The sequence below is a fragment of the Cryptomeria japonica genome, chromosome 8 (genome assembly GCF_030272615.1).
Source record: "Cryptomeria japonica chromosome 8, Sugi_1.0, whole genome shotgun sequence".
Taxonomy (NCBI): domain Eukaryota; kingdom Viridiplantae; phylum Streptophyta; class Pinopsida; order Cupressales; family Cupressaceae; genus Cryptomeria; species Cryptomeria japonica.
In genome coordinates, this window is record NC_081412.1 from 48,820,505 (window position 1) to 48,845,134 (window position 24,630).

A 24,630-nucleotide genomic window follows, 5' to 3' on the forward strand; every position below is an offset into this window, starting at 1 on the left:
TGGGTTGAAGCTTCTCATCCATCTGAAAAGGCAAATGTTAAGACAATGAATAGTCAATAGTAGTTGGGGTAGATAATAAAGGGATGAGAATTTAGAGAAGAAAGTAGCGATAAAAGATAAACATTGGAGACTTCTCGATAAATTTTTCAGCTAGCCTAGTCATTATGATTTGGTAAGGAAGTTCTCTTGAAGTCCGCGATACCCAAAAAACATAATTAAATTTTTTCATTTGTAGTGTCCTAAAATTGCACCCCTTGCAATTTTGACCGTATTTGGGGCCCTCACCTTAGCGATCTCATCTTCATGCGTGATCTAGACTTGTTTGTGCCTTCGCCATGCAACTAAGATTCAATTTTATGTCTTGTACCTTAAATAGCCCTTGTTCCTAACCCAAATTGGGGTAGGACCAGGGCGCCACGCCCTGGTCCTCCCTAATTGGGACCTATTTTGGCCCCTAGGCCCTATCCCAAATTTGAGCGAGAAAACAATTCTTCATGTCGGCCTATGTCAAAAAATTAATAATTTTGATGACAGGAAAGTATATAAGGAGGTCTTCCCCTCTCATTTGCATAACACATTTATAATAGGAGAATGCAAGGAGACTACATCAAGCATTCCTCAAGGCTACATATTTTCCATTCATCAATTGTAGAGCAACATTACATCATTCATTTGCAAGCATGTGTGTGTGTTAATTTTTTTTCATGTTCATGCCATTCCATACAATATATGTGATGACATTCAAGAAGAAAAACATCATCATCATCTATTGCAAATCTGAAGGTATACCTTTCCATCATTTATTCCAAGCATTTGCATTATTTCTTTTAAGGTTGATTCCAAATAGGGGGTTGACTTAGGAAAACCCCTATTCCCAACTCTTTTCTCTTTCTTTCTAAGTGCAGGAAATAGGTGTGCAGTTGTACCTTTGGAAACGAGCTTTAGACACAAAGACAAAAAAATCATTTTTGGTGATAAAAAAATTCAGAGGACCAAGAGGTTGGGCATCCTGGTCCGAACATGTGGTCCCTACTACTTTTGGCATTTTTCATAGAGTACCTCTGAATCATCTCATACTTCTCAGATCCAAGTGCATGATGAAATCTCAAATCTGTAGCTCACTATTTCCACTTATTTTGTCTTCAATTTCAACATTTTACTTATTCAACTTACAAAAGAGGGTCAAATACATTCCAAACATTATCAATTTACTTAGTATTCAGTCCTTGTCTCATTTAGGATTGGATCTAGTAAATTCATCCCCTCTTTTGAATGTAAAGTCCTCCAAGTGAAAATCAGCTTAATGATTTCTCCATCCATGTGGTCAATTTGCTAAGCCCAAATTTTTCACTTTATGTTTCGGTGAACCCGACGTCTTACACCATTAATTCTGATTTTTCTATTCAGATCTAAGTGTATGCAATTTAAAATTCAAATTTTTATTTACAAGTTTGATTTCTTTGTAAATTTTAAAAATTTAGAGGTTAATTTCATTAAAACCCTAATTTTTAATTTAAAAATTAAAGACATTGATTTTATTGAAATTCTCACAAAGGTAGAGACAATTATGCATGTCTATCAGGGGTGTGGATCACCCTTCTTTGTGAGGGTATCATGCAATGACACTCTTCCATACATGTGTCCTTGTTCCTTATGGCATGATTGTTCATTAGACTTTGGGAGTTTTATGCCTTTGATTCAGCCTTGTGATGTGATTCAGATTATTGTTTATGTGTTTTTTTTTTCTATTGAGTCATTGTTAGTTCATGTCCTTTGGTTGTTAGGTATTATCCTAGGTCTAGAGGGTGTGTGAGACATTGTGTTATCTCCTAGCATGAGGGGTGGTTCCTTATGGTTTCACATGGTCGGGTAGTTGATGCCTTCTTCCATTGCGATGTTCTCTTCATGAGATGTACATGCATGGAAATGGATTCTCTATCTCTTAAGTTTGTGATTGAATTCTTGGAGAAAATTTTTGTAGATCTTTGAGACTAGCTAGTCATTATTGTATCATGTATCATGAGTTATGTAAAGTTGTAGATTGAAGACTATGTATCTTGATGTAGGACAATATTATAATTATTGTAATGGGAAATGATTTAATAGGATTTGAGTATTATTCTTGTAGATGAAATATGTTGTAATCCATATTGATTATATGATGTATCTTGAATGCTTATTATTCATGTAATGAAAGGCTTAATTCGTAATGAAGTAGTTCATATTATTGGAGATTGTATTATGAGTGTCTTATGATTTGAATTGAGAAGATACACTAGTAATGTATGGGTTAAAATAAAGAAAGATTATGCTTTAAGATTGATATCTTTGTATATTGAATTACTTCATAATTGGTTGGGATCAAATGTTAGAAACATTTAGATTTGGTGCATTTAAAATGAACCTAGATTCAAGAGTAATAGGGGTTGTATTGTATATGCAATTAAGGCAATATAAAGGGATATCTTTCTATGATCTTAAATGATATCATTAAAGAATAATTGTAGGATGGCTATGGTGTGGTTATATTTATGATGTTGTTACTTTAGATAATGTTGTTGAGGTAACCTACGGAATGATAGTTGATGAGATGTTAATTATTTCTAATTGAATACTTATGTTCTATGACCTTGTTAGAATTGATTATATTCATACTTAAATGATGTTAATAATAATGTAATGTGTTTATTTGAGTTGCTTGTGTGATGCATTAGAGTACTTTATAAAAAAAAATTATCTCTATTTGCAAGTTAGCTGGTTTATTTCTCTAGGGTATTTTGGCGGGCATTACACATATCATCATAATCAAATAAAGTATCCCAAAGTAGCATCAAAATTTGAAATATCTATGTCCATCTATACATGGGGCCTCACATATTGGGATATGTTGCTTTGTTATAATTTTTGGTAGGTGATTCTATAAAGATCAAGTGTGGATTCTTCTTTTGTTTTATATCATGATGGCTATGGCCATCATGAAGTCTCTATGGTTTTTGTAATTATCCGTTTTAATATAATTTTTTAATTTTATCTATAAAAGAGTTGAATAAAAAATTAAAATAAAATTACTTTAAAATTTTCACTTGTGATATTTATTTTTCTAGCCAAAGAGAGAAAAGGGGATAATTTTTATTTTATATCAAATTTCAACCCAAGAGGGAGAGTTATATTTTTTTCTATTTCCTATCAAATTTTAACATAATAAGGAGAGAGAAAAGATGCACTTACCTAGAAACAAAAAATAAAAACTCAATCCTCAATTACATATACCTTATAGAGACAGTCAACTTAATTATTTAAGGATTTAGCTCAACATTTTGCATCCAACACAAGGTTTAAAATATAGAACGTAAGCCATACATTCAAGATTTAATGATATTTTAAAAAAATAGCTTTATTCAAGTTAGAACATTACATTACATCTTCAAAATTGCTTAGTGATTCTCATAAAAAATGCATAGACATTCATAAATTGATTATCGTTTTTGATAAATATGAAAAATTAGATAATTAAGGGTTGGCTTTGCCAATATATTTTAGGAATTCAAGAGAGTCAAGATACAAAAATCATAAACATCAATTATCAACCCTTCCATTAAAATTGTATGAGAATTTGATTAATTATCAATTGATTATTATAGACATTGAAAGTGAAACACCATAATAGCTATATGCATCCCTCACTTGTTACAAAACAAACTCAAGAGTACTTCTGGATTATCACACAGTCAATAAGGAATAAGTAAATGTTATTAAATCTATGCTCCATTATGTCTATGTTGACACTTCCTTAGTTTAGAATAAGAATCTAAAGGTTATTCTTTGATTTCACCAAGGAATTCATTAGTTTAAGAACATTTCTTAAGCCTTTAGAGCCTAAGTGACAATATCCCATTTCATCTAGGGTCATTTTAAACAATAAGAAATTCGGATCAACATTTCAATGTTGGTCCTCAACTCATATAGCTCAAAATACCACAAACCACAAGCCTTTGCTGCTTTGGAAAGTGTATGGATTTGAAATGATATCAAGCTAGGATCTAAGTATGATATAAATGAAAGCTTAAAAGAAAGTACTAGACTGATGCAAAATAAAAAAATTCACAATAAGTACAGAAGTGAGTAGAAAATATAGAGGTGCACCTATGACTAAAATCTAAGGCCGGTTTCACTAGACTAAGTCACCCAAAGCATCTTAGTCTTTTGGCTTTTGCACATCACTTCCTGAGATACTATATTCTACTCCTATCAAATTTGATGCAAATTTCTGGGGACTATGGTGCCCAGGGTACCCTAGTCTAGCTAGGGGTGCCCCAAGCGCCCTGATCTAGGGTGACACTATCCTAGCTTTACATACTACTCTATTTCTCTTTGTTGATTATTCTCCCATCTTTCAGTCTTTGTCAGAAACCTATAGCTGCACCTACAAAATATAAAGAGGGTAGGATTGTGGCTATATAGATCTCTGTATATCATAACTCTAACTACATGAACATAACTAACATCATAGGTTACCTTCACATCTCAATATCTTCATTTACAGGTTTTATGATGGTTTATTTGGTGATTTTCTTAGTGTTTCTTCATTTGAAGTTAGTCAAAAGTATAAGTTGATAATTTTGTAGTGACTTCAGTCTCATCATTACCCAAATTATGTCAACTAAATTTTTTGTTTAGTCTAATCATTTCATTTATCAGAATTATGATGGCTTATCTGGTGATTTTCTTGGCCTAAATTATCTTTTACTTTTTTTTTCTATATGTGATATATATTTGTGTCATACGTAGCATTCAAATTTTGAAACCCCTCATATGACTATTATGAACATTATTGACAATAATTATGATGGTTTGCTTGGTGTCATACTTTCCCTAATTTGTCTCTTACTTTCTCTATTATATAATATATCTACGTGTCATACTTCGTGTAATAAATAATATGGAAAGCATAAGGATTGGACATGGGAGGAGAATTATAATTGATTTAGATTGTGGGTAGGTAGGGGAACCTTGCAAATCAATTGAAGGGTTGACTATGACTCTTCATAAATGATGTTTGTTCTTTTTAAATTAGATAATTTTATCTATAGCTAACTAATATTTTGAGACAAGAATGGAAATTAGTTGCATTCATTTGGTTAGAAGATAAAGATGCACATGATTAAAGAGATATATTAGTTTTATGAGGAAATCACATGTGAGATTTAAAGGAGCTAAATATGAGATCATTAAGAAAAAAATCATGTTGCTGGTATATATTCCTTCAAGTTGGGATATAAAATTTTAAGGGATGTTGAAGGGGTGGTGGTGTTCTTCAATAGTGGAAAATCATATATGGAAGTTCAAATATCCATTAAAAGATCATATTTAAATGTAGTTCGACTCTTGAAAATAAGGAACTCACTTTGTATGCTCTTTAGGAGTGAGGCAAACATGAACCTAGATGGCGTATAATATGTAAGAAAAATGAAGAATTCATTTTGCACCTTTTAATGTTTTGTTCCTTCACTAGTCAAATATGGAAAAATTTGGTTGTGCTTTCCAATTTCAGGAAGTTTTAGGGAGTAAATTTTATAGATGAATATTTTAATAGGTTCATTTAATACTATTTCTATTAAAAATATTACAAATGTCCAATTGATCACTACATTGGTTATATTATTGCCTTATAATGCTCTTATTTTTAAACGTATGTTTGTCTTATCCCTTCAATGTGATGTCGAAATAGTATTCATTGTTGACAGTTTCAAGTGCATTGTTGAAGAAAATATCCAGAAATATATCAATCAAACACATTGAAAAGATCAAGCTTACTCTTATTTTAGTGGGGCTTGTAAGGGTGACTAACTAGTAAGTGGTTTTAGGCTGCAATTTTCTTAAATGAAGCACATATTATATAGTTTAAAGTTGGTTTTGGAAGAACAACATTATTTGGTTGGGGTTAATTAGATGAATGCAATATGTAGGATGAAAAAAAATTGTTGTACCCATCTATGAAGAGATATAGCTTGTTGAATCAAAATTTAATTCTATATCTTTCTATCACATGTATAGAGAAAGGTATCAAGTAGTTGATGGTGTTTCTTTAAACTTGGATTACAACTAACTACATGTATTTGACATGCCTAAGATATTGAAAAAATACGTTCCTCTAAATATTATACATGCTATATGATTAATTTATTTGTTTGAATATATTTTAGTCATCTCTCTATTTCTAAAAGTTATTTTATTATTTTGTTTACTCTAGTCTAGATAGAGATTTTTTGGGTTTCCCTTTTGAATGGTTCCTTATATCCTGAGGTTTTGCTAAAAAAAACTTTAGGTTAGTAACATGTATTGATGTTCTATACTTCTCAACCCATTCTGGTGCCTTCCTTATATGTCAAATCACATATTCTACATATAACTTTGTTAGATTATATTAAAGTTATAGTTTTTCCTACTTTTTCCTCTTAGGGGGAGAAATTTAAAAATTAGATATTTTATGTAGCTCAATTGATTTTTAATAAAATACATCAAAAACTTTATAATTATTTGTCATTTTTAAAGTCATTTTCTCATCTCCAAAATTCAAATAGGTATTATATTTAAATCCATTTAATATTTATGTCAATGCAAGAGTTGTAAGGAAATAAGGTACAATGTATGCCAAGTTGACTACAAAGGTAATCACCCAAACCTTTGGGTTTCTTGAATGCCTTGTGATAAGCTCATTAGTCATGAAAGAACATATAGTCACATATGTCTAAATATAAGAAAAATTTAAGAGAATGATGTATATAGCCTAGCTAGATGAACATAAGAAGCCATAGGCAATTGATATCAAAATTTCATAAGACCTTATATATGAATGTTTTTTGGTAAGATATAAGTGGTATCATTACATTACTAAGAAAAGTGGCTAGAATAAAAAATGGTAGAATATTAAAACCTTAGATGTATGCTTACATCACGTTATCCAAGAATTCATAAGCTAGAATTAACTGGCTTCAAACTATTAGTAATAAATTTATACAAAAATGGTGGCTTTTATAGAAATAGGGAAATTTAATATTTCCTCCTATATAATATACTCTTGTGGATAATGGTAAAATATAAAAGGATTAAATAGAGTTGGGATATTGGGAAATGCTCCATTTCAAAGACTAGTCTATAAACTTTATGCACGATTGAAGTTTAATGTATCTTTAATTCATTACCAAATGGTATATGATGTATTTTCCACATGGAATTGGTAAGGACAATAGAAGGAGATGAGGTAAAAGGAAACTTTAAAAAGGAAGCTAAAAATGAGTTTAAGTATCATGGAAATTGGTATATCTAATTCCTCAAATTAATCTACATCAAGGTGAAAGGCTTTATAGGGCATCCATATATGCTAGCTAGATTTCCTACAAACAAATTTTGCTAATAGATTTCACTAGGAAAATAGTAAAGTCTTAGGAGGCATTTAATTCGCTATGCACAAAAGGGCAATATTAAATTACCTCTTATTATAGGAGGATACATGTGTCGAGCATTGAGAAATGCTAATAAGGATGATGATTTGTTTTCTCTCCACCTAGAACCATTTGAATTAGCAAGTCCACCTTATGATCTAATATAAATTTTACATGGATTCATCAATAAAATATTGTACACCAGTCCCATATTGAAGTTATTTGAAATGATTGTGTTGACAATAAAGAGGCACTATTTAGAAGGTGGTTGTGTATTTCATTTCTCTACTTGGGTGAAACCTAATTTGACATTAGAGGGATTATGGCTATATTATAGTTAAGCATGTTATTCAAGACTTTGTGATTTAAGAGTCCAAGACTAAGATCTCCAAGCAACATCTTGTTGGTTACTTCAATCGACAGTCTAAGGATTTCCTATGAAATAGTCAATTTCAATGATTTATTTCTCTTGCACTTTTGGGTCTACTAAACCAAGATGGATAAACCTTACAATACTTTTAGATTTACAACAAATTCTACACAAACATCTCTCTAAGCAGATAGTTTAGAATTCAACCAATTAAAGTATGACATTCTTGATTATTTTAGCATCACTCAATAGTTGAGAATAAATTCTAATCCTAATCCTACACCTACAACAAAAAATTAAAATGATTTGATAAATTGATTGTTTCTGAACCAATCATAGACACATATATAGACCTATGGCTAGATCCTAGCATATGGAATCAAGCTTCAAATTATGAACACATTCATATAGTAGACAATAACTCAAATCAACATGTCTCTAACCTTTATGCCTTACATAAATGAATTCCACTAAAGTGGATTTATAAATTCCTCCTTACAAATCCATACCATTTACTCAACTTTATAGTAATTTGTATATAAAATTCTTTACTTGAAAGAAGGTCATACATAAATTATACAATAACAAGAAGTTTGTAATGACAAATTAGAATATCTTTGATATTGCAGATTCATATGAGAATTGAATACACAGTATGGAGACTAACTTCATGATATTTTCCATTGAATGGTAAAAACTAACTGAGCCTATTACATGAACATATACATATTCTTCTACTGTCCTTCAACTCTAAACTAAACAAATTCTATCACTATTTGCCTAAGAATGAAATTCAGCATTGTAAAAATGAGAAGAAAGAAGAAGAGTCCTAAAGTCTATCTTCAGTTGATGTCTGAGGGCATCTTCTTCACTTGATTCAAACACTTTTATATGTTCTCCATGTTTTTAATCTCGCATGTGTTAGATGAGAACAAGGAACAGGAGTATAATGCTATAAAGGGTAACAAACAATGAATCCCTCTCAGCATTCAACGATTTGAATGATAATAATAACACGGTTTTTTTAATTTATATATATTTGAAAAGATGCCATTTTTTTTTTCTTTTCTAATGTTTGGATTTTTTTTTATATTTTATATTTCAAATTTTAATAACTGTTAATAAATTATTAATATTAATATTATTAAAATAATTAAATTCATTTCTCAATTTTAATTTTAAAACTAAAATTAATCATTAATTATAATTTATATTTTGTAACAATTAGTTTTAAAAATAGGAATTAATTTTAATAGTTTTAAAGACATGTAAGAAGTCAATGATTATTAGAAATTAAAATTTACTTTTTAAGTAAATTAAATTATTAATTCAAAATAAAGAATAATTTATGAATAATATTTTTTTAATAAATTTATTTATAAAAATTTAAATTGAAAAGTAAAAAATTAATTATTTTTTATAATATGTAATAATAATAAGCATAATTTACATTTTGTAATAACTAATTTTATTGTTGTAAGGAATTTTCCACAATCAATAATTATTACAAATATTATTTCTTATTGATTATCAATTATTTAGAATTATTAAAAAATAATTCATAATTTTGAGATTTTAAACTTGGCAACATAGTTTATAATTTTAATAAAAATTTGATCATTTTGACAAATATCCTAAAGTTGTAAAATAGACCCAAAATCATGAATTGCTAAAAATGTCATGACCTAAACAAGGACCTTACCTATCACCTAGATACTTTGATCATCTCAAACTAACTTTATAAAAAATGGGTTGCCCTACCATGTAAAAATTCTAAAATAACACCTTCTTTCTAATATTAATCCTTCTAAAAATTATTCGACTATGGGGAAGTTATTGCCACCACTCTTCATTCCACATGCATGGTACGAAATTTAGCAATTTCTTTAGTGCTTTTGTTGAAAGTTTCATCAACCAAGGTAGCCAATGGGTTGAATGAACTACAGTTTAGTTATGAACCTTGGTCTCTCCGAAACAATTAGACAAGATTAGGGAGAGGAACTAGTTCATATAGGGATAGTTGTCCATATGTTGGATTTCTTTATATACTCTAACCTAGTTTCTATGGAGAGAAATTACTCATTATGAAAATGAAAGATGTCGATTATCTACCCAATATTGTTTTGTGTGTTTTAAAAGGGAAGAGATCTACAACTTTATCCAAATTAATATATTCTAATAGTAAAAATTATTATTTTATTTATAGCATTTTCTTAGCTTCATATACTAACAAATATAGGGTTGATGGTAAGTTGATTCTTCGAATTGACTACTACATAACAATATATGTGTTGCAAACATTGTTTCCATTCTTTGTAGTTTTTACATTTAAATTCATATACATTTATAATCAACAAACTCTTTTAATGTCTTCCAAAAATTAGTACTATTATTAATATCAAACTTTTATGAATACGTATGTAAAATAAACACATAAATAAAAAAACATATTCGATTACATTTTTTATTTTTAATAATTATTAATTACTTAAAAGTCTTTAACACAATTAAATTAATTTTTACTATTTTTTAAAATTCATATTAAAAAATATAAATTATTGTTACTACATATAAATTATTAATAGTTATATTGCAAAAAGAATTAATTTTATTTTTTAATTTAAATTATTTTTGTTGTTTAATAACTAGCATACCTATATTTTATCAATAAAATTAATGTAAAAGACGCCTGGAGATATCGAATTTTAAAAAACTAGCGTGAATCAATACCAAAAGATAGTCTTATAAACCTTGAATCAATTATAATCATAAATTAATTTCAATATGAGGATAATAATACTAAATCAACTAAATTATTATAATCAATTTGAACGATAAAAATGACATTAAAAAAAAGTTTATAGTTGAACCAAATTATCACATCCATTAAAAATGTGTAGGACATACAAATTTTAATGACTAAACATTACAAAAAAGAAGTTCAATGAATGGTGTTGGCTTATATAACAAAGCTAAAACAATGACATTAAACATTCGGACTGTAAACTTTCTTTGCTGCTCTCTTTCTAGCTGGTAGAAAATAAAACATGCAAAATAAGAAGAAAAATAAAAAAAATTATTCAGTTTCTATATTGGAGCTTCCCAATTCTTATATTTTCATAGTTGGAAAAGGCTATTCCAATTTAATTTTAGCATCTACAATAGCATTCCATCGATTCAAATGCATGAAAGCATAAAGAAACAAAATCTATTATTACATACCTTTGAATTCTTCAAATTCTAAACATGTATTTATGTGGCTACTCAAAACTCTTCAAAGATCAAAATTGCAATAGATGAAATTGTATTATTTGTCTATCCCACTAAGTTCAAGTAGAAATTTGTAAATCACCAAAAAATGACTTGATGCATAAATAAAGTTTCCTCTCAGACACTATTGGCGGCACATATAAAAATTTCCATTCTATATGTCTCCTTGTTTGAGTCCTATCTAGTCCATTGGTTGAGTCATTTACTTAGAATTCCCATGTAGTTCAATCTTCATTATTTTCCTTAAGTTTCACTGTGTTGAACTTGAACCTTTTTGGTTCAAAGTTCAATGAGCGTTGTATTAAAAGTTTTTCCTCCCATGTGGTTTTAAGTCTCCCCTAGTCCTTGTCGGTGTTGCACATTCTTTGAACCGTTGAACATTTTTAGTTCAAGGTTCAAAGTTCAAGACTTGTCATGTTTATGTTTTACATTGGTTTTGTTTCTCAAAGATTCAGAGTTTGATGTTTAAGCTTCTTGGAGATCATGTGACTTGGCATGAGGTGGTGACATAGATTTTAAGATATGATAAACGACGACAGAGAAGAGCAATATTCTTTCTTTAATAATTTAAAATCAATCATTTATAGCAAGTGTGGTATGGAGATCTGCATTGTCAGATACAAAGTGACTTGCCATTTAATGCATGCTCTAATGCAATCATTTCAAATTAAGGTCGCACAACAGAAGAGTAATGGGGACAGTTTGTAGTAATCATGGGTAAGTTTTTCTTGGCTATTAAATTGGGTAGCTGTAATGTCGAGATTATCTTTTTTTTTTGGTTAAGTGTTAAGAAGAGTTTGTGAAGTTGGAAGAAATTGATTGTGACAGCGGTTTGCAGATGATAGAGGAAGGTATGTTCAAACAACTTTCCTAATTGTTGCAGTTTGTTTTAGAAAAGCTCTAGATATTTTGTTAGTTGTTTGTTTTCGTTTCCCTTTTCTTCTTTGTCTGGGTTAATTGGAGAAAATCATGAGCTAGACATGAGGCCCACTCTACCTAAATTAGTAAACTCTTCTTCCCTTGTAAGTTCATTACCAGAGCTGGTTGATACAGCTTTAGTGAAACTAGATTTAGATGATTTCCTAGAAAGAGGTCCGAACCCAGCCGCTAATCCTATGATGGGAGATATTGGGCAGATTAGTTTATTAGAAGCAGTCGCATTTCCCACAACTGCTCCTTGCCCTGAATTGATTTTAGAATGCATGAACCACTATGATAAAGTCAACAAATGCATAAGGAAAAATAATGGTGAAGTTTTGTTGTCCATTGATAGACAAATAGTAATGACTACCATGGGTATCCCACATTGGGAACCCTATGAAGATTGGACAATTGGAAAATCTTATGGAATTTATTCTGAGAAAAAAAAGTATTACAGAACTGTCATTGCACGAAATTGGCTTTGGAAGTTTCAAAAAGGGGGTTCAATGCTGCCAAGACCCTTAACCCATGAGCATTTAATTCCTGCAATTAGAGATTTGGTAATATTATTGAGCAGAGTCAAGGGGAATTCACACTCCTTCTATTGGGAAGACTGGATGTATTTCTTCATTCAAGTAACTCTAGATAAAAATCAGTTCATTGATTGGGGAACTGTTATTGCAGAAAGATTGCATGAGGGTTTGAGCAATTATCTTGGGATGCCGAATTTCTATATGTCTTCATACTTGTTATATATGTATGCTAGCCTATGTGAGGGAATGGTCTGGATTATTCCATGCTAAATTGGTTCAAGGTATTAAAATTTATGAGAATCACCCCCATTTGACTTTAAAAGGACATGTTGATGATTATCTTCATTGGAACAACAGTTTTGCTAGGAGGTTGACCTTTGAATTACAGGATAACTTGCATAGAAGAATGTCTACAGAAGCAGTTGAAGTAGTTCAAATATATGGCAGTTTCTTTACACATTTTAATAACTTCACTTACATAAGGGTTGGAGGTTTTAAAGGTGAACCCTTTAGGCTACCTAGGTATGTTTAAGACTCCTGTATCTTGATTGAATTTTCCAGGCAGATAGCCTATGTCACAAAGGATTATGGTGAAGATATTGACACAAGTAGAATTTTTCCCATCGATTTAGGCCATTATAGTTGTAGGTCTATCTCTCATGCACTAAATCTTGAGCTAGAGTTTAAGAGATTTCATTTGAAAACCTTTGTGAAAAGGGATAACTTTGATAGTAAAGGTTTTATCTCCCAATATTTTAAGAAGATAGTGCCTAATCAACATGTACCCTAGTTCGAGGATTATTGAGAAGATTGCCCAGATGAGTTTGAAGTGAGAAAGAGGAGTTGGTCTAGGTTAACTTTGAAACAAATTCATGACATGAAATTGCCAATGGATACTTCAGGTGTCACTACTGATAATGAAGATGTACTGGATTTAGAGTTTATGAAACGAGTACATAATGAACCTCTCCCAAAAGTTGACTGGAGTAAAAAGATGGAAGATAGCATTCAGACACATACTTTCAGCGTAATTCGCAGAACAGAAAATTGGCTTAGGAGTTGCCAATTTCATCTAGCGAGAGAAACCAATTCAAGATACAAAAATGGAAAGAGGAAGGCTAGAAGAAAAACTTTTGTTTTAACTAACATCCCAGTTTTTGTTGCAAGAAAAAGGCAGGCTAAGATTAAAGAAGAGAAACTTGACACTGAAGCTGCACTTTCTATTGGTGGTCAGGTTACCAGGTCAAGGCACAAGAAGAACTTTCAGCCACCTCCCGCTCATCTCATTCTCAATTTGGATGCCAAGGAAGTACTATTTCGGATGATGATAAGGTCTTAACTGACTCAGATGCTACTGCTCAAGATTCACATGTCCTTGATATCTAGTCCAATGCAGACAATTCTACATAGCCACCTTCAGGGGCTATGCAATCTAAGGAACTGACACTGGCTCCTAAATGGTTAAAGGACTCAACTACCAAGAAAAGAAATGTGGTTCCTATTTCAGTGTCGATGGAAGATGATGTAAGTAAATGCTTGGGAAGATCCACGAAGACAAAGCGATTAAAAATGGAGATAATGATTGGCTTTTATGAAGACACAAAGCACTAGACTGTAGACATTTCCAAACCTACATCTGATAAGGATGTTGCCACTACTTTAGAGGCAAATTATACCATTGAGCGGGTTTATTTGAGGGTCCGAACCAGAGCAGTCAATGTAAAATATTTGGAGACTTTGACTAAATAGATCATCTCCCGTACCTAGAAGGATGAGAAGGACAAGGTTGAGTTGAAGCAAAATTTAATGCAAATGGCCCAATACATTCATGCCCTACAGAACAATCCATTTTCATTGTCTCAGAGCTTGGTCCCCTTTAGTTCAAAATCCCCAGGGAATCAGAAGTTCTTTGATGAGGTTCAACGAAATAAAATTATCGCAGAGATTTTCTCTGAATGGCTCACCTCGATCGTGCATCAAGAAACCAATTACATATCAGATTTAGTTCAGATTTTCAAGAATGCTAATGAGGTTACCAAGGAACTGGATGCCGATTTAATCTTATGAAAAAAAGAAAAGACTAAATGGGCAGTGATTTCAAAGAAAATGCGAGATATCCAGGGCTATGGCTTGATGAACTTTCTTTCTGAAAGACAAGTGCCAGGTCTGAATGAGGATATAATGTTTATATGCAGGGAAAGCATAGAGTGGCGCAACCAAATAATTGAACAAGGTAATAGCAAATCAACCAATCTGCGAGGTGAACTAATAGCCTTAAGAATAATTATGCAAAAGGATTTGCCCTGCATGGATGTTCAATTGCTTAAGGAAGATAACCAGACTTTGGAAAATACTATAGAGATGATGAATCAATTCAGCAGCCACATTAAACAAATTAAAGTGGAGAAATTCTTGGCTGTGGAATATTTTACAAGGATTTCCAAAGTGGAATCGATTCTCATGGTTTGTCTGGATCACTTCAATTCACACAGGGACAAAGTACAGATGGTAAAGAGGAAGAAAGAACTCTGGAAGCAGAGAGTAATACACATCAACCTGTCGCATGTTATAGTAATTCAGGAGTTCTCGAAGGTGCATCGAGAGTGGAGTGCAGCAAAGGCGGTTATGGTGTCCATTCAAATCAATGACCCAAGAAATTCAATGGAAACGGAATCGACGACATGACTAGCACTGCTGGCAGTTGTTTGCCAGTGAGTCTAGCCATTTGTTTTTAGTTTCAGTTATGCAGTTAGGGAAGTTTCTCATTAACTCTTTTGAGTTAATTTTATCTTTGGTTCAAACTATTGGTCTGGTGACCTATTTATATGTTTTGTAAAGACTTTATTGGGGTTCACTAAGTTTTTGAAATACTATCTCTTGAATTTTGCTGAGAAATTCTGTGTATGGAAGCTTGATAATCATTTATGAATTAAAATCGAGTAACAGTTATCTTTGACTTCGAATCTGTGTTTGATGTCTGAAATTTGATTTCTGTGAGAATCTGTTTCAAGTAAAGATCTGTTATAGCTTTCTATGTGCGCAGAAAATTATCGGCAAGATTCACCTTATAAGCTTTTTATTTTGTTTTAGTGTACATGTGAAGTCTGTTGGCTTTATATAAAGAGTTATATATAAGTCAATGCTTGTGTTCATTTGGTGTTGAGTTGTGAATGCAATAACTTTTTCTATGCTTTTTGGTGAAAAGTATAATATTGGTTGTGTGTAACAAGAAGTTGATTGAATATTTGCTAGAGGGAGCTATACCTTAATTCAAAGGTTAATCAATACAATTATTTTCCAACTATCTGGTAAAATTTGTCTTTCATTCCTTGGTCTTAAGGGTATTCAAATTAAATAAAGTGTGAAAGACAAATCTTTTTACCAACAAATTTTTGGCGACTCTACTGGGGAGAACGAGAAAATTGGTTTTAACAAAAGTCATCATTACAGTTATGCTTTGTTCTTTATAAATGGTGTTGCCTCAAGAAGGGTTTTTGCCTATTTTACAACCAAATTTAAATTGGGTACAAGAAGAGAAAAGTAACATTATCTCTGAGTTAGATACTCTAGCCTAGAGACATAGAAGAAGTCGAGTTGAGTACCACAGAATAAGTGCATTTCTCGATGAAATAGAAAGACAAGCAGAGCATCCTGTGTTGGTTTTTGAGAAGGTAATCGTTCCTAGACTTTTCTTTATTCAAATTCCTGATAACCAACAACAAAATCCCAGACACTTGTTACCCTAATTACTTTTCACACTGGAGTCCAAACTTTATACCCGGTCACAACGAAGGGAGGGAATCGTTGATCACACCTTCCAGGAACTTTTAGACCTCGGTTTTGTTTCTCAAGTTACACCTAGAAGGGCTAGAAGTAGACCCGTATCTCCACCAAGAACAACAGCTTCATGTATCTATCAAGCCTTAACTTTACATGGTGTTGTACCTCCACTTGTTATCAACCTTATCCCTTTGAATCCTATTGGAGCAATGACCAACAATCCTTGGGGTGCCGCAATCGGACCTCTAGCTTTGGGGGCAACCCATAACCTTCCTAAGGGAGCGAAAGAACATTTGCCTAAGTTTAGTGGAGATGGCAAAGTAACCACTACTGAACACTTAAATGCTTTCAAAGTTGCATGTGGAGTGTTGGCAGTTCAATATGAGGATGTGGCAGTGAGGTTATTTCTTCAAACTCTTACTGAAGTAGCCGTTGATTGGTTCTATTTTCTGCCTGATGGAACTGTTACAAATTGGCAAGTTTTAATAGATAGTTTTGAAGCCAGATTCAAATTGACTGAGGATGAGCATTCGCTTATCGCTCAGCTAGCTCAATTAAAGAAGGAAATAACAAAGCCTATGAGGGACTTTGTTGCTCATTTCAATAAAATTTGCCATAAAATTCCAACCGTGCAAAAAACCCTCCGCGCTTCTTCATGAACTCCATGCCCGTAGAAATAAGTTTCTTGATGAGGCACGAGCGCTTACAAACTCTTGATGATATGAAAGCTTTAGTTGTAAGTCTAGAAGATGATTTAATCATGGTAGGCAAGTGAAAAAGAGAAGTGCAAACTCCTACTTCTCAGGTTTCAAATGCTTCTACTTCTTCAAATCCTGTGATTCAATGATTAATGAATGATGTAATTACCCTAAAAAGACAAGCTCCTAAAACAAGTGCTTCATATTCTCAACCTTACTAGGACATTCCAAGAAGATATCTCAATCAACAAGGAGGAAATGGAGGAAGACAATTACAATTACCTCCTGTGCAACAAAGACTTGCTATTGAAGCACCCCCCTCAAGACAAACACATGTGTGTTTCATCTAACTGATGAACATGATGGTTCTTCGTGTCCAGAAATGGTTCATTTTTCTCAAATGATCAGTAAAGGAGAAACAATCTTAGAAGTTGATGAAGGAGGTTCCCAAAGTATGTCTGGCAACTCTGAAATTCATTATATGGAATATGTCTCCAACTTAGAAAGGGGAGGAAATTCTTACTAGAACTCAACAAAATTTGAAGTCTTAAGATGTTGTAATAAGATCGTCCAAACTTGTATGGATCCTGTCTTTCATCAAGAGTAACAAAGTAGAAACTCAATCATACAACGATTAACGAGCAGTTTCAAATAAGATCTTCCAAACTCGTATGGATCTTGTGTTTCATCAGAAGTAACAAATCCTTCCCCAATCCATACTTGTACTAGGTAGTCACAACCCATTCTATTATCTTCCAGGTATGCAGAGAAAAAAAGGAAACAAGGCTTAAGATAATGAGGCAGAGCATAGAAACTTAACCTGAGAGTCGGTAGAACGTCATCCGTGATTGTGTCGAATTGCTTTAGCCGGTTCAGCGTGGGTTCCCACTCGTTGGGATTCCCTCTGACGTTCGCCATGGATCTTGCTACTGTCTTCAGAGTTAACAGCAATCCCGAGCACCTATCTGCAATGTCTTCGGCTATTTTCTTCAGGTCCTCTGAAAGACTCAATTTCGTCTTTATGGAATGCATGCATGAAGAATAGTTTCCTACTATCAGCCTTAAACAAATGATTCATGTCATGGGTTCGCTGAGCTCCCATTTGTTGTGCAACTTTCTTGTCAAGCGTTGAAATCATAACCTTGAAATTCTGAGAAACAATCAATTCTTTTGCCCTTATGTCCCACACATCATCCAGAACAAGCAAACACCGACTTCCTTGAAGGTGGCTCCGGATGTTATCCCTGAGTATATTCACGCTTAGATGAGTTTTCCTTTTGTTTTTCGGGAGTTTTACCTCCGAAGCTATATGCTGGACCAGCTGCTGAACTGAGAAGCTTTGGGATACTTCCACCCAAATCTGATGGTCAAAAGTTTCTTTGATCTTCTGGGTATCGAACACGAGTTTCAACAGCAAACTTTTGCCCAGACCTCCCATCCCTGTGACAGCAATGATTCGAGGGTCATCCGTGGTCAGCCAATCAATAATTTCTTTAATATCCATTCCCACCAGACTATCGTCCATGAACACTCCACTTAAACTTATTTCACTGTGTAGGGAAACTGCATTGACCAGCATAGAAGATGGCTGCGCATCCATATCTCTAAGATATTATAGATACTTAGAGCTTTCGTGAATTCTTCGAATATGGTCTTTCAAAACTCGAATCTTACGGCTTGCGCTCCACACCCGAATCTTACGGCTTACTCTCCACAAGCGAATCTTACGACCCACTTTCCACAATCGAATCTTACGGCCTAGTAGACAGAGAGAAATAGTACTGTTATGCTGCTGAGACGTGTTCTCTATTAGATCGATAGCGTCCTCAAAGAAATCTTGGAGGTTCTGCAACCAATTATTCATTGAACTGGAATGTGTCACTCCATGAGCATCAATCAGTAGGCATTTGATAATGTTAAGCTCCCTAAACATGAAATCCAAGTCGTCTCTGAAACTGGTAACCAATGCTGCCTCTTGGAAAGTCTTTTGGGCCAGCATGTACGCCAGACGACTTATGAGATTCACAGCAATTTCAGCCATTGTTTCTTTTACCCTCCTAGCTCAACATTGTTCTTATTTATAAGAAATCCATCATTGACTTGGCGTTCCCATGAACTCCCAACAACTGTTCTCTTTGGACATTGTTTAATTTAATTTAATTTAATGGTTAAATAATTAAAATCCATCGACTGCAACTGCTAGATTTAAAAAGGAACATTTATGACTTTAGTAGAAGACTAGAAGTTACAAACATTCACTGAACTCTCTACTGGTAAACACTAGTTTTAAATTATCAATTGTAAACCATCATTACCTAAATTATCAATTGTACACCATCATTACCTAATACACTAGTTTTAATATATTTGCCAAGCATTCCCAGCTCATTACAAATAGTTTTCTACAACACGGCATTTTTAAAGCTCCTCACATGGCGCTACGCGTTTACATATTAGTTTCAGGCTTTCCCACGTACAAATTTCTGATCACAAATCAATTTTTCCCAGTCCCACCTCTGTCTTTTAATTTTGAAAATTAAATAAATAATAATAAAAGATTAAGTTATAGAGTTGCAAGTGCTACGGCCAATTCGTCTCGAGGAAACCGCGTAATTTAGCAGCATAAAAAATATCAAACCCACATTCGTTTTGTTTTTTTGGTCCTTTTCTAGATCCTTCTATTGTAATGAATACGTCTAGGAAAACGTTATTAAAATGGTTTGCAAATGGAAAATAGATAACTTATACAGGTTGATAAATAACAATAAAACTATTATATGGAAGTCAATGGTTTTAGTTTTGTTTAGGATTGGAAATGGGAAAAGAGTCAGATTTGATTGAGACTCTCGGTGGGTGGTAGGGAAGATTACAAGTATAGATGTGGTTTGTTCTTTTTAAAAGTTAGATAAGTTTATTTGAAATTAATTGTAATTTGTAGGCAAAATAAGGAATCAAGTGTATTGATTGGGTTAAAAAGATAGAGACATTTGAAGAGAGAATTATAGCAGTTATATGAAGATATCACATTTAAAAATCAAAGAAGGTAAAGATGACCACATTGAGAAAAAAAATTGTTTTTGGTAGGATATATTTCCCAAAATTGGAATTTTAAGTGTTGTACAATGGGTGGAGGCTTTTGTCTTATGCTTGGGAAATGTTTATGGAAGTTCAAATGTGCATTTAAAGCTCTCTTTTTATTAATGCAGTTGACTCTTGAAAATAAGGCTCTCAATTGCAATATTCTTCAAAAGAGGTAAACATGGGTGTCGATCATGTGTTGGCATAGGCGGTATACTTTTTAGTTTTAGGGAGGTTTGGGGAGGAAATTCTATATATGAAGGTTGGCATAGGTGGTATAGTAGTCTTGTTATTCAAAAGATTTCCTATTGATCACTACATGGGATATATAGGTGGTTCATAATGCTCATATTTTTCAAATATGTTTGTCCTATACCTTTAATGTGATGTCTAAACAATGTCCCTTCTTGATGGTTTAAATTGTACTATTTAAGAAAACTCCAAAGACAAATTTGTAGCAGACCAATAACGTGGATCTTCGACTTATTTTGATAGAGATTATCAATATGACTCAAGAATAAGTTGTTTGAGGGTGTGATTTTCTTGAATCAAGCACATATTATAAATCATAATTAAAATGGGAATGAATAAATATGTTATAATTATAAATTTAAAGTTACTATTAATGCTCTTAACTAAAAATCATTTAATAAAACTTTAGAAATTTGGAGACTCTTTGGTTGGGCCAAATAAAACTCATCAAAACCTCCAAAGTTAGCATAGACTCCCAAATGCATAACTCAAGCAAGAGACTAGGTCATATTTGTCAGACAACCACAAAACATCCCAAAAAACTAACTTTAGACAAAATGCGACACCAAAAAGATAAACCATTGTCACATGGACCCCATAGAGACATTCCATGAAAATTCAACACCATTCCAATATACTTATTTCATGCTTCCATGCCAAAACAAGCTAAGAAGAGAATATTAATCCTATCCCTCTTAAGGGGAATCATCTAAGAAGGAGAAGCCTAAATATGCACTTTGTGAGAATATAGGGCATGATGAACACCAATGTTATTTAAAATAAATTGATGAGTTAAACCATATCCTTAAGAAGAATAAAATCAGCGTGCCTTCAATAATGCTAGGGGGTTCATCTTATTCATCATCATCATCATCTAAGATAGAGAAACATAAGTGAAAAGAAATTGAACATTGCATTTACAAATTCTATTTTAGATAAACGGGTAGATACTTGATTTAGGACCTTCACATCATATGGATTCATCAGAGAGTATGTTCGCTTCATTTGGTTTTTACTCATCACCACACATCTTGATGGTTAACAACACATGTATCTATGTATGTTTTTAGGAGAGAATCTATTGAAATGGATGATGAAGTATTCAATAATTTTCTTTGTGTGCTTTCAGCATCAATCAATATCCTTTCTATTTGTTAGATCACATATGGTGAAGCTAGAAAGAGTGGTGAGTTCACTCTAGATTATGTCATTATTTGGGATTTGCAAAGAAAAGATATTATTGCATTTCAAGAAGTTGATCACCGATTTCAAGTCTACACCTTCTCACATTTTTCTCCTATTATTAATTTAGTTTATGTCCACACTATGGCATCTAGTGTGGACACATTTGAGGAGAATGATTATAATCATTTGAATGTTGGATTAATTTCTTATTTTGAAGTTCTAGAGACATGTGTTGAGATTCTATCTCCACATACCATTTCTTCTGAAGACATTTGTGTTGCTGCAATTTGTGCTCCTTTTGATTCAATGCAATAGGACACATTTTGTCTTGCAACACATGGCTTCATGGGATTATCGCTTCACATACAATACAATTTTTATTGTGGAGTACTATTTTCTCTTTTATGGATACAATCCTTGTTTAATTGTTGTGAGGGACCACTTTGGCCCTCTTGTTTGTTCTCTGCATGGTTATTCTTTCAAGTTTGACATGACTATGGATACTTATGACCAACATTTGGAGGATGTTTCTTTTTATTTATAAGAGGTATACTTGTCTTTGTATGATGTTCTAGATAAATTGATAGGATATTTTGTATTGTCATTTTCAATAGTGTTTCCAAGAACACCTAATTGGATGGTGACAATTTTGAGCTTTGAGATGGAGACACTTGAGATAACTTTAGAGACATAAAAATTCACCCTTCTTCCCTCATCAAGACATTTTAGGAATGGGAATACATTCCATACCATCTTGTTTTTCTTCTTCTTGTTTGGGATTAAAAATTAGGGTTTCACCACTTGGGTTGATAAAGACACTAATTTTCATGGGAACACCAAACATTAAGGGAGGGGAATTTTAAACTTGATTGATCGAACCCTAAAAGGATTGAATTTGGATTTGTTTAATTCTTCCCTTGTTAGAGTTGAAATTGAATTATAATTAGGGTTGACTTTCAATTCTAGATCTAGGACAAACAATGGGAAATTTACATAAAACAGTAGAAACAAAATGTTTTAGATTTCATGCAGGGCTATTAACTTATATCTAACAAGGGAAAATAGAGTAGAACCTATGACAGAAAGCTTAGGCAAAATTGTCAAGACCCAGGGGACCAAGTCAACCTAGTCCTTCTAATATTGGGGGTAGATAGATTGGACATTTTTTAGATTAGGATTAAGTACATAATCCATTGTCATAAGGTCGTCACAAATTATTAGGACTAAGGAGAGCCGGTTATCCTGGCCCTTTTCTTTTCGTGCCTTCAAAAGATGAATCTGATTATTGTTGTATGCATTGTCAAATTCCTCACTCATAACTCCTAAGACAATTCCTTACACACCGAAAGAAGGTAATAGGTTTGGTTGATGGGGGTTTGCCTTAGGTCAAATCCTAATTTAGGAACTAACATTGAATTTAATTGATAATTGAAATGGAATTTAGCTAAAATAAAATATTTTCCTTTTAAAGGAAAGGATAGATCTAATTTAGAAATGCTTGTACTTGACACCTTGATGAAGTATTCTTGAATCCTCATGCAATGGTTTATGATGCAATGTAGACTGTCTTCATATAAGGTTGATCATTTTTACTTGAACTTGAATACTTGATCTTGACTTGACCTTCTCCTTCAATGCTTGATGAATACTTCAATTCTTGCTAACATAGAATTGAATTTATTTTGCTAGAGTGCAATTGAGAGCTTACTCATGATTTTCTTTCTCCTTCCTAGTTACCAAATAAGGGGGGTAGGATTTCTTTTATACCTGATTGCATATTAAATGAATTCTTGGAGGAAGCTAACATAGAGCCGATTTTCCCATGCACATCAAGTGACTATTGTTAAGTCCCATTTTGGGCCTTGATTGGGAGGACAAAGGCATTCAGCTTGACCTACACCTAGAAGATCTTGGTCCTATCAATCAAGACTCAAAATGACATAGGAACTGGGTCATGAGTTGAAAATACATATTTCAAGATGGTATGAGCAGCTTCAAAGCAAAAATTAAGCACTAGAGGCCATAATGCCAAGATGAGGGATAGGTGACGAGGAAATTGTATAGGGATATAATTTATGATGCTACATTTAGCCCCCACTTTAGTGGGAGTATGAACTTATGTCCATACTCATGGTAAAGTATGAAGTTGCATTAAAAACTTTCACCAAGATACCAAAGTGACAAAACACACTAAGCCCCCGAGGACTTAAGATCTTATCAAACTATTATCGAGATAAAAGGAGAAACACATGAAGAGAATTGATAGATCATGATTGTACTTGGCCTAGTAAATCTTGTACTTATTATGAGTCATGTAGGATTTAAAAATTTGATAAAAGATTACAAAGCAAAAGGCTTAGTTTGCAAAGTAATCTGAACATTTAATTGCATTAACTACAAAATGGGTACTACAACATGTACAATCAAACATGTCATATTGTGTGATCAAAGTATACAAACCAAGTATTTCAATATGTGCATGGAGTGTAACGTTGAGCATAGTGTATGTGCCCATGTTAAAGTGATTATGCATGCCTTATCGAGAGAAATAACTTTAAGGTAGCATAAATGCATCCAAAAGACAAGAATGTTGCCACAGTGAGATGCCCCCAAGAAAGGAAAAATGAAAGGGAAATGGTCACAAATTATATAGGAAAAAGCACATAAGGGATCCACTAGTTGGGTTCTACATGCACTTTTGATAAATCATGTACATCAAGAATAATTGAATTTGAATAGACCTCATCCCCCAAAGGTAGTGGAACTATGAACATAATGGAAGAAAAGCACATAAAATGAACAAAAGAATGTCTTTTTGAGTTTACATGGAAGAGACCATAAAGGGATCTCAATGATTTGCATCATTCCCAAGTAGACAACACAAAGGCACATTTACAAACAATAGCATATGTACAACATAACGTTGATACACCATATAAAAGAGTTGAGATATATATAGACGAATGCCACAAAAAATTTGGCCTCTTTATTACCTTGCACTGATGGAGTAACAAGGGTCATCTAAACATAACATAACATAACATAAGGACATATATCAAGCAACACATTAGGAGGGAAGTACATTACACACAAATAAACAC

General features: G+C 32.8%; 1 protein-coding gene across 1 annotated transcript; it reads right to left on the reverse strand.

Moving 5' to 3' along the window:
- Positions 1–17,975: 17,975 nt before the first annotated feature.
- Positions 17,976–18,614, reverse strand: LOC131857510 (disease resistance protein RGA2-like). Its single transcript, XM_059210163.1, has one exon. It carries the CDS (start codon positions 18,612–18,614, stop codon positions 17,976–17,978), a length of 639 nt encoding a protein of 212 aa, XP_059066146.1.
- Positions 18,615–24,630: the final 6,016 nt, after the last annotated feature.

Coding starts and splice junctions, on each gene's coding strand:
- LOC131857510 (XM_059210163.1), bottom strand. CDS start 18,614: ATGGATGCGCAGCCATCTTCTATGCTGGTCAATGCAGTTTCCCTACAC.